The sequence below is a fragment of the Anguilla rostrata genome, chromosome 15 (genome assembly GCF_018555375.3).
Source record: "Anguilla rostrata isolate EN2019 chromosome 15, ASM1855537v3, whole genome shotgun sequence".
In the NCBI taxonomy this organism is placed as follows: Eukaryota; Metazoa; Chordata; class Actinopteri; order Anguilliformes; family Anguillidae; genus Anguilla; species Anguilla rostrata.
The window spans coordinates 23,746,314-23,759,936 of NC_057947.1; the positions used below are offsets into that span (position 1 = coordinate 23,746,314).

Consider the following 13,623-nt stretch of genomic DNA (forward strand, 5'->3'; position numbering starts at 1 on the left):
GCCTCGATGTTTGGTGATGATTTTTCAATCAGCGAACTTAAATTCCAGTTTGTTTTCTGAATTTGCCGAATTGAAAAGGGGACGAACCCGAACCCGAACCCGGCCCCCGGGCCCCGGCCACTCACGGTGAAGAGGTTGGAGCGGCGTTTGGACTGCTTGCGCACGGGCGTGGGGGTGTTGGTGGTCTGCGGCACGTCCATGCGCAGCTCCTTCTGGCTGGTGCTGGGGGTGGAGGGCACCGAGGAGGAGTAGTCACTCAGGCTGCCCCCTCCGTTGCTCGTCTGAGAGCGCGGGGAGAGAGGGAGAGAGGGAGAGGGAAAAGAGGGAGGGAGACAGGGAACGGTGGAAACAAAATTTGGTTCAAAATTCTGACACAGAAAGTGAGAGAGAGGGAGGGAGCTTTAAAGATGGGGGGGGGAACACAGACACTACCAGAGCCTGGACCGCACACTGATCCAGGCGGGTGTGGATTACAACAGGGCCAGCATTTCCTCAGAGACGTATGCAAACAAACTGCTCACTTTGAGTCATGCTAATGCTAATGTGATGAACAACCAATGGGAATTAAGCGGTGAGAGTAAAAGCTGGGGTGGAGCAGTCTCTGTCTGGCCAGGGACATAACTGACCAATGGGAGCGCTGGGAGGCGGGGAGAGTGAACGAAGCCTGAGAGTTTCTCCTTGTACATAAAGAAGGCACAGAAAGCACCATTACTGGCACAATTAAAGCTTCCTCAAGCACTAACAATGGGTCTTATCCTGCTTGAGTGTGAGTTTGTGGCTTCCCCGCGCTTGCCCCTGTGCGTATGGTGTGTGTGTGCACAGAAAAGTGTGATTTTGTACATGGGATTACAGAACAATGTGTGCGCGTATGTGTGTGTGCACACGTGTGACGCGCACACACAGGTACACGTGTGTGTTTTGTCCGCGTGCATGTTTGGCCTTTTTCCTGTACTGACTCCTCCCAGTGCACCTGACTCCTCCCCTCACCTGGCTGATGTGCACGGCGGAGACGGGGGCGGAGCAAACGGAGGAGTGGCTGGGCGAGTTGGGGAGGGACTTGCAGGGCCCAATGGACAGCTGCTGCTTCTTCCGCGTCGCCACAATCTTCTGGGCCACTGAAACACAAAACGCACCGATTCAACGTGAGCCACGCCTCCACAAGCCCCGCCCATCGGGCTACAGACCTCCCCATGGACTGTGATGCCTGCGTGGAGGAGACCTGGTCTTCTACAACAATAAAAAATAAAAAAATCCACTTCAGAACATTCTGACTGTTGCGGTGTTGCTTCCACTGCTAAAAAGCGCTGCCCAACGACTGAGATAAAGAAAAACGCACCGTCCAAATTCGATAACGACCGTCAATTGCATAGCCAGGCCTTGAACAGCCAATAGTACCAGCCACAATTAAAATGAGAGGACAAATTTATCAGAAGGTGCCCAATTACTGTATTACTGTAAGTATTACCGACTGATTTGTCCAGATAAGTAAAAGACAACCATCAGGGTGAAAGCCCGGTACAGTTCCTCTAACACAAATGCAATGGTTTAAACAAGACAAGATACTTTTGCCCTAATATGGGTCGGGGGGGGGGAGAGGGGCAGATTTAATGTAGATATGCACTGTACTCATGCAGAGGCCTCACTATAATCTAATTTGGCTTTGAAAGGAAAACTCCATCGATTTCCCGCTCCCTGACAGCGACCCGGAGAGGGGCAGGGAGCGAGAGTCCCGCCAAGCGCGAGAGTAATTGGAGTATTAGGGGTGTAATGTCCAGGGTGAGGTGTGGAGGTAGACCAGTCCATAATTCCTAATAATGCTGATGTAGGGGAGTACGCCAGCCCTGTGATTCAACCATCCGTCTAATCCGCACGGAACCTTCCGGTCCCTCAGGAGCGCCCCCGTGCAAAGCAGGGAGAAGAAAGATTTGTTACAACTACAAGTCCGGCAATTATTTCACAATTATTAGGCCGCTTGGTCGGAGAGCTTCATTATTCTTCTGTCCTATTATCATATCGAAAGCACAATGTCAGTTAATCCCACACCACAGCCTCTATCGATTCCCCGCTACCCCCCCCCCCCGCCCCCGCCCCCGCCCCCCCTGCCGGGGGGAGGGCACTCAAACGCTCGCCCGTTTTGCAGCTAGCAACGCCATCGACCCGTTGCCATGGAAACGGGGGGGTGTTTGCGGGTCTGTGTGTCGCAGGCTAATAAAATAACGCTGAATGGGAGCAAGAGAAATTAGGGAGCGCGCGGTTCAGCTTAGTCCAGTGCCCCCCCTCCCCTCCAAAACTCTGTCAGTCGCTCAACACCGTGAGTGAAGACAAAAGCTCCTTACTCAATTTATGTGAAATAAATACTTCCACCCTGTTTACTGCAAGACCACTCTATCTTTGTCACTGCGCTCTTTCTGGTTTTCATTTACATTTGAATAAAATAACAATCCCCTTAAATCCCCTTTATGAGACACCACTTGGTGAACAGTCCTGTAAAGTCGTACAGGTTTTTGGTGGTGAACTACAGATCGGTCTTACTTGCCTTGCCCCTTTGGTGTTTTTTATCATTTCATTTCATTAATTTATCTTTTTATCCATGATAAAACCTGTGTTCAATTCTGTAATTGTGGAAAAAAATATATTAAATGAACAAAGATAAAAATCTAATACAATGTAGTTTAATACAGAATATCTGAAGCCAATTGAATGCAACTCAGCAATTCATGCTCACTGGTAATAGCAGAAGAACCCACACTCACACTCGACAGCGTAAACGTTTCAGAGTCAGGGCATCGGGGTTCAGTGGCCATCAATCCCGCCAAAGTTAACTACGGGCCGTGTGGCTGGCGGCCAGACCAGAGGCAGGAGCGGAAACGGCAGTCTCCAGACAGGAGGAGCGTGAAGGGGGGGGTTACCGTCCCGCGTTAAACCGATCCAATACACTCCTTATCTGTTTCCCAATAAACCCGGGCGCTTCCATCTTCCCGGGAAATGAAGCGGCGGCTTTAATTGGCCCTATTAAAGGCGCGGGGCTTTAACGAGGACCCCGCTATAAAGGCTTACCTTCGGGTGAGAGCGCCGGGCCGAGGGCGGCCGTGGAGGAGCGCCGGGCCCAGGGCGGCCGTGGCGGAGCGCCGGGCCCAGACCTGACCCGCGCGGCACCGCCGGCGCTGCACCGGGAGGCCCGCGGCGAAGCCTCACAGAACGCCGGCCCCGCCGTGCAGGGGGGCGGCTCTCTGAGCGCGTGCGACGGAACGAGGCCCCGCCCCCTGACTCCCGCTCGATCACATGACCACCACTACCACCACCCCCCCTACGACAGACTCCCCCCCCCAACAGGGCATCAGAGGCACTGGGCGGACTGACCCGGAGATATATGCTTGCGCATGCAGATAAAGACACCCTCAGCTGTATTTTACACTAAGTGTTAAGAACAGTTATGATAAGATGGTGTTAAATATTTAAACTGCACAGCTAATGCAATTTAACTTTAACCATCAATCTTCGCTTCCACCCCCCCCCCCCCCCCAACACCCCCCACCCCCCACCCCAACGCGGACAGTCATTGATTCTAATAGGAATGTCTCCCCTTCTGTCAGATTTATGGCAGCTCCTCTTCCCAGCTGAGAAATGCAAGCGACCCCAAGAACGGGGAAAGACGATCCCCGTCTTTACACGCCCTCGCACCGACGGCTCGGGTGCCCGCCACCGCCTAGCAACGTTTACGAACGCCGCCACCGCCGCCATCTTCGGCCACCAAATCGCCATCAGCCGACGCCACCGCGTCGGTTACCCGCGACCCCGCCGCTGCTGAGGCATCCGGCCGCGGTTCGTTTCAACGGCTCGTTTACGTTCGGCGCGTACGCTACGCGAGCGTTCGCATTTCCGCGCCGCCTCCGGCTGGTTCGGGTCGGCCGCCGAGGGCAGTGACACGGAACCCGATACCCCTCACTGTAACAGACAGGACCGTGACAGGGGGTCCCGAGACAGGTTCATCTCGCCGTCGCCGCATGCGATGATCCCGCCGTGTTTCAAAGCTACGGCTGTCTCTTAGAGGGGTGGGACAACGTTAAAGCACAAAATGGAGAAATCATAAACAGACAGACAGCGCCGTGACAAATGAGATACACACTGGCTCAGCAGTGAGGAGCCCCAGCCTGCGTAGCATCTGCAGCTACATACCGGACATGTACACTTACACTACAGCCCATTCAGTGGAGTCCCTCCAATCAGAGCAGCTCCTCCTCATGCGTGTCTCCCATAAACAGTCATCACACTCAGGCATCACAAAGAAAAATGCTGCATTTTAGACATTTCAGTGATGAAAATCATTGTTTCTACTGCTTGGCAAGCAAAACAATCTTTGCATAAAATTATCTGAGTGAGAGAGTGTGAGTGTTCAGGGCTTTTGGTAACAATTCAGTCCAGTATATGCTTGTCAGTCGTTCGTTACAATAACTGTTCTTTTATATAGGAAATACTGATACAATCTAAGCACTTATTACATAAACCTGAGCGCTGTGTTCAGCTACTCTGTTCAGCGCGCTGTGTTCAGCTACTCTGTTCAGCACACTGTGTTCAGCTACTCTGTTCAGCGCGCTGTGTTCAGCTACTCTGTTCAGCGCACTGTGTTCAGCTACTCTGTTCAGCGCGCTGTGTTCAGCTACTCTGTTCAGCGCGCTGTGTTCAGCTACTCTGTTCAGCGCGCTGTGTTCAGCTACTCTGTTCAGCGCGCTGTGTTCAGCTACTCTGTTCAGCGCGCTGTGTTCAGCTACTCTGTTCAGCGCGCTGTGTTCAGCTACTCTGTTCAGCGCGCTGTGTTCAGCTACTCTGTTCAGCGCGCTGTGTTCAGCTACTCTGTTCAGCGCGCTGTGTTCAGCTACTCTGTTCAGCGCGCTGTGTTCAGCTACTCTGTTCAGCGCGCTGTGTTCAGCTACTCTGTTCAGCGCGCTGTGTTCAGCTACTCTGTTCAGCGTGCTGTGTTCAGCTACTCTGTTCAGCGCGCTGTGTTCAGCTACTCTGTTCAGCACGCTGCGTCGTCGGGCCGCAACCTAGCGCAGGAATGGGGCTACTGCTGATCAGGGCGGGAGCAGCCAAAGAAGCCCAGAGGGGGGTCACTACTGTTTCTGATCCCCCCCCCAAAACTTCCGGTTAGAGAGAGAAAGAGGAGGTGGGAGACAGAGTGAGAGAGTAGAAAAATGGAGAGAAAGAGAGCAGGAGAAAAAGAGAGCAGAAGAGAGAGAGAGAGAGAGAAAGGGGGGGGGAGATCTAACCTTTTCCCTCTGACACTCAGCTGAAAGGAAAGCTGGGGTGGCTGAAGAGGAAGCGCCATCCTTGCGGCTGTCAGGTTTGTTAGCGGTAGCGCGCTGTATGTTAGCTAATGAATCGGAGGGAGGAGCGTGTGGGATCAGCACTGGGAGGCCTGCCAGCGATTTGGGGAAAAGGTCAGAGTTGTACCACACTCACAACCCAGTAATTACACCACCCCCCCAGACCCACCCCAGAATCTGCTGGGGTCCGCCAGTCCTGGGGGGGGGGGGGGCTGTGCATTGAGCACACGAGACCAGGAAGGGGGCGGGGCGAGGGCGGGTCACCAGCCTCCAGGACCCCGGCTGCGCAGCGGCTGACAGGGCCTCAGACCGCTGGTCAGCCGCCAGGCCGATCCCAGCTCCCCGCCACGGCGGGAGGCACCGCTGACACTGATCCCCACAGACAGGTCCTCCATTTCGCTATCGAAACACTCCAGGATTCATTTACCTTCATAACCCTGAGCTCAGACCCACGTCACCCTGCTCAGGACGAGCACAGGAGAAAAGAGGCGGGGTCTATAAAAAGGAGGGTGGGGCTTCGCATCTGTGTCAGGTCGCCGGGGCGACGAGCCGCTCCACCCCTGGAACGTTGCGATGCGGTTACTCTAATGGCGGCAGCCTCCGCGCGGACAGAAACCTCTACAGCGTCCCGCTGTCCTTTAAAAAGGACAGGAACCCTGCCTGGACCGCTGCTGCCACAGAAGCAGAATCAGCGAGCGGGTGCCACTAAAACAGGCAGAAAAATGACTGCGTGGCAGACGTTTCCCAGCATGCCACTGTCAGAGAAGGGGTGGAGCCATGGGGTACAGCCCCTTCTTGGACGAGGTTCCTAAACACACCAGAGTTTGGTAAACCTCGGCGCTTTGAGTCTGACCCCGTACAGTAACGTGTGAAGGTCCGTGCTGCCCGACTGCAAACAGATTCAATTCAGTTCAGTTCGAATGCACTTATTTTCAAAAACAGGAGAATAAATCCTGCTGCAGATAAAAGAAAATCCCTGTCCAATGTGATCGAGTACATAGATAAGGCCGATCCAACTTCAACCCTAGCCCCAACCCTGAATCTACCCTTAACCTCCACTCAAACCTATACCCAAAACCTAACCTTAACTCTAAAGTGTTTTTTTCCATGGATAAGGCAACCCCTGACCCTAACACCAACCACTGGTCCAGCTTTTAACAACTTACATTATTATATGCTACCGGGGCCCATAGCAAATTAAACTGATAAAGGGAAAACAGGCAGACACTCCATAAACTATGCGAGTTCTAGTTCTCACATGCTGTCATTACAAACCACACCAGGCTATATCAGAAGAAACCAACTAGGCCAACATTCACACAAAGCACAAAAAACACTGGGACGTAACAATGGGAATCCACTATAAGAGCTGGAAAAGCACTACAGAGCATGAATGGTGGCCTCTGTACCGGTGGGCAGGACCAAGATGGTGTGGTGTGGTATGCGAATCGGGGAAGGGGATATTAACTCAAATAATAACTGAATCATTCCTAAATCTCAAATGCATTTTAAATCTCTTACGCGTGTGAAATGAGAGATGTGTGCCTTTAAAATTTAAAGAACTCAATTTGCACATTGATTGACTGTGAACATCACTCTAATGTGCTACTGCATTTTTTTTTTTACTTTTCTATCCACCCTGGAAAATAGGGAGACGCTGAAAAATGAGAACACCCATGTTCCAAAAGACATTTAAAAAAGTTCTATTGTGACGCGAATGACAACAGTTACAGTTAAGCGGCAGACACATGACATCTAAACTAATTACAGCAATAACAGTACACGGCAGAGACAATAACAACCGTCACCCCCGACCTTTCAGTGGGTGGGTTTGGGGGGGGGTGGACCTCCGTGGCGCCCTCCCTCCTCCCTCTCCGATCTGGAGCCCCCCGCGCCTCGGCAAGATGACAAGCTCGTTAGCGGACCCTGCTAACGAAGGTCGGTGAGCCGCTCTGACATGGCCAGGGCGCAGCGGAACGCGATGATAATTAGGATAATTAAATTAGCGGGCTGATAGACGCTGGCTGGGGAGCCGTCAGAAGATCCCCGGCTCTCTCCCCCCGCAGAGACGGCAGCGTCGCCCCAGCCTTCCCGCTACGAGACGCTCTCCAAACCGATAAACATCGCATGCTTCACGGAGCCGCCTTTTATTACTCACAGTGCACGTTACAGGCTGTTTACATCAAGCATCGGCCAGTAATTTCATCCGCACTGCAAATTCTTATAGTCGCTGTTGACCCTATTTAAATAAATTGCTCCCCCCACCCCAACCACCCTTTGGCTTCTTCTCATAGAATCTATTATATAAATTTACGCGGATGACAATGCCAATTATTTTTAATGGTAAACGTAGTCATTCGGCTAACGTTATTGTCTCAGCTATGAGCTTCGGCAGCCATTGGTTGGTTTATTTGTTAGATTTATGATGAAGTCAAGAGGTAGGCTACTTTCGCAACAAAACCCATCTCAACCACAGCATAATTAACTGACATTAATTACTATTCTTAAGACTATGGATTTGTGTAGGAAGAGCTCAAATTGCACACCGGGAAAAATCAAGCCTACTTGATCCCGTCACGCTGTCGCAGGATCAAAAAAACGTTTTAAGAGCTCTCGCGTTTTTTGCGGTGGACCATTAAGACTGCAATGGACACGATAAGGTCGTTAGGGCTTCGGTGAGAGCCCAAGACTTAATCGCGATTAACAGCGATCTGCCCTTGCTCCATTTATTTTACATCAGATCTGCAGCTGAGATGCAGGGGGGCTGGCGTCCGCGCATGACGTGTTCAGAGTGCGGGGTGCGGAACGCCACGGTCCTGGGCTGGACTCTCCCCGTGTCTGAGCGCTGGGCTTAAACATCCTCCCGCTGTCCATCTGAATTTCCAAACTGTCCGAGGTCCAAAAACATGATGTCTGGGTTAATCGGCGTCTCAGAACTGTCATCTCGCCTGTGCGTTTACACGTGTGAATGTATGTGTACATATGAGTGAATGTGTATGAGCCCATGTGTGTGCGTGCGTGTGCGTAGGCGTATGTGTAAGTGTTTGTACCCTCTTCCAGGCATGTTTGTAGTTACAGAAAGGTACAACCAAACGCTCATATTCCACCCTTTTTTTCTTAGAGTATGTGGATTGATTTTATATGTATGCTTTAAAGTCCACGCTTATGTATTTGCACGGACTCTACCGTAGCCAACTACTCAGCAAACGGGAACGTATGACTTGGAACAAACACTTCCAATTTATAAAAGCACTTCTCCACTTTCGCACACTAGCTTCACAAGAAATGGGCCCTGTAGCTGACAGCAGTGCTAACTGACAGACATTCTCATGACTCATTCAAATAAAATACAATTATAATTTGGCAAACGGTATACAGAAAATACCACGTCATGGGGTCACAGGGGGTGGGGGACTGTGTGTGTGTGTGTGTGTGTGTGTGTGTGTTCCTGCATGAGTGTTTCAGAGGAGAGATTAAGCACAGCACAGCTTCAATCCAATTATTTCTTAAATCTCACTCGCGACGGAGAAGCAAAATGTTTTTTGTTATAAGAGAGTGAACAGAGAGAAAAGGTCTCATCCAAATTCTAGCCATTCAAAATGAAGATTACCTGAGCTAAAAGGATAAAAACAAACCACTTTGTCCCTACAATAAGGGATAATTTAGGCAAACTAAACCAAAGGCAAACATGCGAATACACATGCGAGGGTGTGCACGTGCGTACGCTCGCACGCACGCACGCGCACGCACACACACACATACACACACACAGAGGAGGGAGGGGGGCGAGCGAGGGAGAGATAGAGCAAGAGAGGGGGGAGAGAGAGGGGTGGGAGAGAGAGAGGGAGGGAGGGATGGCGAGCGCTCCAGGCAGAAAACGCTGTCAAGACACTACAGCGACACGAAACATTAAAATAATCATTTTCAACCTCATCAGTGAATTCCACTTTACTGGATAATTAAAATGCGTGATTAATTGAGGATAATGAAATGAAAAATGCAAGAAGACACTGTCAGTAATAATAAGGAATTCAGCCTTTTCTTTCGCTTGTTTGATGCAGCTGATGACCCGGCTGTCTCTCTCTCTCTCTCTCTCTCTCTCTCAAACACACGCACACACACGCTAAACAGCAGGCTTTGCTTAATCCAAACAGTGTAATAATTAATTGGATAATAAGCCAGCATTAGTGAAAATGTCGCTCCTAGCCCACACACAGACTGCAGTGAGAGGACCGTCTGCACCATTACCCCCTCCTGTATTTAACACCTCACAGTCAGCACCCCCCCAGACAGAGGCCCACCCCCGTCAATGCTACCAATCAGCACCCTCACCACCGCCAAATCACACCAACATACCCAAACACTTCCAAATCAATAACAGCACCCTCACCACTGCCAAATCACACCAACATACCCAAACACTTCAAAACCAATTACAGCACCCTCACCACCGCCAAATCACACCAACATACCCAAACACTTCCAAACCAATTACAGCACCTTCACTACCACCAAATCACACCAACATACCCGAACACTTTCAAACCAATAAAACTCCCCTCAACACCACCAGAGCACACCAACATACCCAAACTTTGGGTATGCTGGTGTGCTCTGGTGGTTGGGACCCAGACCCTTATATACCAAAGAGAGTCCCCTCACCACTTTGTACCCAAACCCAGTGCACTTCACAGACCCCACGTGGTGATGAAAACCAACCAAAATCACTGCACATCATGCAAAACACACACTTAACTGCCCAAAACCTTTCAGCCATGAAGTCCAAAGCCGCCAACTTTAAAAATGCAACTGGCCCAATTAAACACATTTTACCGGCTTGCGTAAGTCTTGAGAGAACGTTAGTAAATGAAGAACAGTTTCTTCAAAGTAAATGGTTAAATGTTGCCCATTTGAGCTTAGAACAGACAAACAAATGGTTGTGTGGTTGAAAGACTACAGAACCTCAGATATGAAAATAAAAAATGGAGCCCAAGTCTCCTCCACTACTGTTTGTTCATTTTGGATAAGAGCGTCTGCCAAACGATTGTAGCATACGGTAACTTAAAAGTTTCAGAAGTGGTGTGATAATGAACCAAAAACTACGGCAGCTTCTCAGATACAATAAAGCACGGGTTTTAATGGCTTTTTGACACGCTGACAGATTTATTTATTCATTAGCAGAGCTAGAAGCGGTTTAAGTTGAGCTGGGTAGCTACACGCTAGCAGCTCATCCTCAGACCGCTGCTCCCTTTTAATACTCCCTCACTGAGGCCTGTCTTATGACACCTTAGAGCCGCCTCTAACTTTCCTACTCAGCCGCCACGCGTGCCCTTCCAGCGCTTTCCTTAGCCACCAGTCTTAGATATTTCTGTCACTGACACGCAGGTATTCTCTCTGACATTAACTTACAGTTTGTAATGTTTTCATTCATGTAAAACAGCTAGCATTTTTGGTAGCAGTTGTAAGATGGGACAAACACGTAAGTCTCAATAATATAACGTGTGTCCTAAAATGAAATTATAATATAATTTATAATTAAATTATAATATAATGTAATGACAATATGGCTCCAGCAGTTGTTTTAGTAGGCACACTATGCTGACGTAGAATGCGTGTGACCAGTCTATGGTAAATGAGTGCCCGTCAGGCAGTCATACGTGGTATAAGGGCAGCAGTGTACATGACTGTGGTCACGTCAGGCAGAAAGAGCAGCCTGGCCAGGGGAAGGCTTCTGGTCTCCAGGCCCCACAGGTCAGACCTCGAGACCAGCTCTGATGTCATTCACCCCTCTCAGTCAGTAGGACTGTGTACAATGCCAGAACAGGGCAAGCACTCCACCTGGTGGACATTTCTGTTATCACATCCAAGGTCTATTGTCTATGGAAGACTACATTTTTGCCTATTAAGAACTATGCATAAAGAGAGTGTGTGTGTGTGTGTGTGTGTGTGTGTACTTCAACTTATACATGTGCAGTTGCATAGGTGTGCATACATGTGTAGGTGTAATTTTGCTTATGTGCATGAGTGTGTGTTTCCGTGTAGGTGTGTGTGGCATGCTTGAATTCTGCACATCACCTCACTGGGGAATCTGGCTTTGAATTGACCGATAGCAATTGTGCGTGTGTACGCATGCATTTGTATTATAGTGCACGTGTACACATTCATGTACAAGCATGTGCATTTCTGTTGTTCACAGAACTTTAAAGGAATTTAAGTGACACTGCGGTGGTCTTTTTCATGACAGGAATACGCAGGCCACAAACCACACGTCCCTACTTAACACCGGCCACATACACAGAGGGTTCTGAGAAGTGCAGGAAGTGACTGTGTTAAGAGAGGTTAGACCCTGAAACACACCATCATTTCACATGCTAACCCCTAGCCGCTATAGCACCATAACAGGATCCACCATTCATGCCAGCTTGATCTTAATTAGTTTTGTAATTAGACCAATCATTTACTTGATCTGACATTTTGATAGTAATGACCTATAGCTGTAGACTGCGCACGTATCCACGGTGACTGATTTATTTATTTTATTTAGGTGGTCTGGTACAGGGGGTGAGTTTGGGCAGAACAGAAAACCCCATTAATCTCCAGCCCTTCAGGAGCGTTGTGCCCCCCTGTCACGCCACTACGGGTGGGCGTGGTCGGACCGGCACGAGCCACTCGTTCCCAAGGGCGACGCGACCCCGCCCCATCTCACCGTCCTGGAAGACGCGTTCCACGTTCAGCCCGTAGGTGGCGCAGGTCTCGTAGTAGGTGCAGCGCTTCAGGTCGTTGGACAGCTTGCGCGCCCGCGTGTCGTCGATCACGCGCGGGTTGGCGGCGCTGATGGCGTCTGGGGAGACAGAAGGGGGCCACACGGTAATGACACAAATGATGTTTCTGTGCTGACGGGTAACCGCTGCAGCCAATCGGGTTAAGGACCTCGCGCAGGGGCACTGTGGCTCTGCCGCACCTGGGAATCAAACCTGCAACCCACAGCCCTGGCTCCTCAACCCCTACGGCATGCTGTATCATACGTTCTTAAAAGAACTCTATGCTATCCTAATATTCTCCTGCTTTCACTGCTGACTTTAAAAATTTGAAGAACATTTTAACATTAAGAACAGCGTAAATAGACTGTCACCCTTCAAAAGAATCAAGCAGCTTCTGCTGGCATCCCTTTCCATTCGCTTCACATCAAACTATGCCTGTGGGAGGAGCGGAGTTCAAGAGTTTTGAAAGAATACGAAAGATCAAAAGTTAGGAATGTTGACATCCTTTCTTGAAAGACCCTTTTATCTTTAACCTGAAAAAAGATAAACAACCTTTTAGTTCAGGGCTGCCCAGCCCTGTTCCTGGAGTTATACTGTCCTGTAGGTTGTCACTCCAAACCTAACAAACAGACCTCATTCGACAGAGATCTCGTTGAGCTGCTAATTAGCAGAATCAGGCAGCCCTGTTTCAGATTATTTGTTTCTGAAAGTTGTGCTGTTTAGTCTCAGAACAACATAAAATAAAAGAAGATGAAACTATAAAAAATTAACAACAAAAAGTAAAACTGAATCAGTCAATATCTCGATTGAGTACGCCTTTAGTCACAATACATCAACAGTCGCAGCACCTATAAAAAAAATGCAAGAGCTTGTGGCTTAATATTACTAAAAAACTAAAAACTGCGTGAACGCAGTAGTATAATAATTTCTGTTCTTGACTGGTATTATGTAAAAAATGAATGCAATAAAAATGTACAAATAAACCTTCTAACAGCCAAATCTGCAAACAAAAATACAGTGCATTTGTAAAACATAAAGACTGATGATTTTATAGACCACTGTGACAAAGTAATATTATGAATTCATTCATCACTGGTAGACTGAAATGAATGTATTAAAAATCTTCTCATTCCTGATTTCCAAAGACCTTTTCTCTATATCCTTGGTTGTGGTGTCATCTAGTGGTCATGCAATAAAATTGTTTGACACATTCAGGATTTTATGTTGCCACTGCTTTGTAAAATACACATTCATTTTTGATGGCACTCCCTTGAATAGAAAAATTTTAAATGCTTAGAACATTAACATGATTATCAAATCTAGCACCCCCTGCGACCCTGCCCAGGATGAGCGGGTATAGATAATGGATGGATGGATGGAATGCAGGTACATAAGATAAGCTCCACAGTAGAGATATTAACCACCCATGAAAGATGCATCACCTGCAGAACACTAAGGGCCTAATTTACTAAGACCTTTAGCAGGTCAAACCTGAGGATTCATACACAGGACTGTTTATTTCATAGTAAATGTTAAAT

General features: G+C 48.9%; 1 protein-coding gene across 4 annotated transcripts in view; it reads right to left on the reverse strand.

Moving 5' to 3' along the window:
* agap1 (ArfGAP with GTPase domain, ankyrin repeat and PH domain 1) overlaps positions 1-13,623 on the reverse strand; it is a 148,181-nt gene that overhangs the window by 63,082 nt on the left and 71,476 nt on the right. For all 4 annotated transcript variants that reach the window (XM_064311740.1, XM_064311741.1, XM_064311743.1 and 1 more), the window contains 3 exons: positions 12,031-12,165; positions 988-1,115; positions 126-281 (listed from right to left, as the gene is read on the reverse strand). In XM_064311740.1, the coding sequence (XP_064167810.1) occupies positions 126-281; positions 988-1,115; positions 12,031-12,165 (419 nt within the window). The remainder of the gene's footprint in view (positions 1-125; positions 282-987; positions 1,116-12,030; positions 12,166-13,623) is intronic.